This window comes from Oxyura jamaicensis, unplaced genomic scaffold, assembly GCF_011077185.1.
Source record: "Oxyura jamaicensis isolate SHBP4307 breed ruddy duck unplaced genomic scaffold, BPBGC_Ojam_1.0 oxyUn_random_OJ70926, whole genome shotgun sequence".
In the NCBI taxonomy this organism is placed as follows: Eukaryota; Metazoa; Chordata; class Aves; order Anseriformes; family Anatidae; genus Oxyura; species Oxyura jamaicensis.
The window spans coordinates 1-1823 of record NW_023310265.1 but is presented as its reverse complement, the minus strand read 5'-3'; the positions used below and the strand labels follow the sequence as shown (position 1 = coordinate 1823).

General features: G+C 43.4%; 1 protein-coding gene across 1 annotated transcript; it reads left to right on the top strand.

Annotated features, from left to right (window-relative positions):
• Positions 1–388: 388 nt before the first annotated feature.
• LOC118159549 (protein GVQW1-like) lies at positions 389–683 on the top strand (the record flags this gene model as incomplete). Its single annotated transcript, XM_035314132.1, is given in 3 exon segments — positions 389–466; positions 468–545; positions 547–683. Coding segments are annotated over 3 exon segments (225 nt in total), but the record flags the coding sequence as incomplete, so codon positions are not given.
• Positions 684–1823: the final 1140 nt, after the last annotated feature.

The following is a 1823-nucleotide window of genomic DNA, read 5'->3' as shown; positions in this document are numbered from 1 at the left end:
TCGAAAACCACACAAGTCTTATGAAGAACTGAGTTCTTAAAATAGGACGGAGAACGTAGCTATCGGAAGAGAAGGCAGTATTGGCAAGTTGATTGTTACGTTGGTCAGCAGTAGCTGGCACTATCTTTTTGGCCATCTTTCGGGCAATGTAACTACTACAGCAAAATGAGATATGATCCATTAAACAACATATTCGCAAATCAAAAAGTGTTTCAGTAATATAATGCTTCAGATTTAGAAGCAAATCAAATGATAGAACTCCACTGCTGTAATAAGTCACCCCAAAGATCACCGTATCTGACAAAATAACTACCACAGGGTTATGACTTCAGAATCATACTTTCTCTTGATATTTACTTATGTATGTATTTATTTTTTTTAATTTATTTCTCTTGAGACGGCGTCTCGCTCTGTCGCCCAGGCTGGAGTGCGATGGTGTGATCTCGGCTCACTGCAACCGCCACCTCCCTGGGTTCAAGCGATTCTCCTGCCTCAGCCTCCCGAGTAGCTGGGACTACAGGTGCCCGCCACCACGCCCAGCTAATCTTTATACTTTTAATAGAGACGGGGTTTCACCGTGTCGGCCCGGATGGTCTCGATCTCTTGACCTCGTGACCCGCCCGCCTCGGCCTCCCAAAGTGCTGGGATGACAGGCGTGAGCCACTGAGCCCGGCCTTCTCTTGACGTTTAAACTATGAAGTCAGTCCAGAGAAACGCAATAAATGTCAACGGTGAGGATGGTGTTGAGGCAGAAGTAGGACCACACTTTTTCCTATCTTATTCAGTTGATAACAATATGACCTAGGTAGTAATTTCCTATGTGCCTACTTATACACGAGTACAAAAGAGTAAAACAGAGAGACTGCTAAATTAAAGGGTACGTGAAGTTCTTCATAGTAACTCCGTAAACTGGAACACTGTCAAAAAGCAGCAGCTAGTGAATTGTTTCCATGTATTTTTCTATTATCCAATAAGTGAACTATGCTATTCCTTTCCAGTCTCCCAAGCACTTCTTGTCCCCATCACCACTTCGGTGCTCGAAGAAAAAGTAACAAATCAAGGAACACAACTAAAGAAACACACACACAAACCAAAGACAACTACAGCGTCTGCAAAAGTTTGCTAGAAGACTGAAACTGTTGAGTATAAGGATCTGGTATTCTACGATCATGAGTTCACTTCAGAGTTTGTTCAAGACATACGTTTCGTAAGGAAACATCTTAGTTAGAAGTTATTCAGCAGTAGGTACCATCCCTAAGTATTTTTCACCAAATTCGTGACAATAAAGAGCTATCTAACCAGAAAAATTAGCGAGTACCGGCACCATCCATAGGGCTTTGTCTTTACGCTTCATTAGCACTTACCATGCCTTACAATGTCTAGGATTGACCCTGATAGCATTTCGAAAACAAGCTAATGCTTTGTCCAGTTCTTCAGTGAAGACAAGCTCACGCCCTAATGCGCTATAGGCATAAGCATCATTTGGATCCACTTCGAGAGTTCTCTGGAAGAATTGAATCGCAATATCGTGTTCCCGTTGCAGACCGAAACAGTTCCCTGCAGCACACCAGGCCTCTGGCTGGCGAATTTTTATCCATGTCTGTGAAGTCTTTGGACAGAACTGAAAGAGCAACCTCTTTCGGAGGATGCCAAAGTGTTGTAGAGTAGATCTCCATGCCTTCGACTCTGTAATTCTCAATCCTCCTAACCTCTGAGAATTGTCTTTCAGCTTGCGTGGACTCTGAAAGTTTACAATAGGCCCTTCCGATTTGGCACAGTACCCAACCGGTATTGCAGTGGTGAGAAGCTAGATGGCTCAAGAT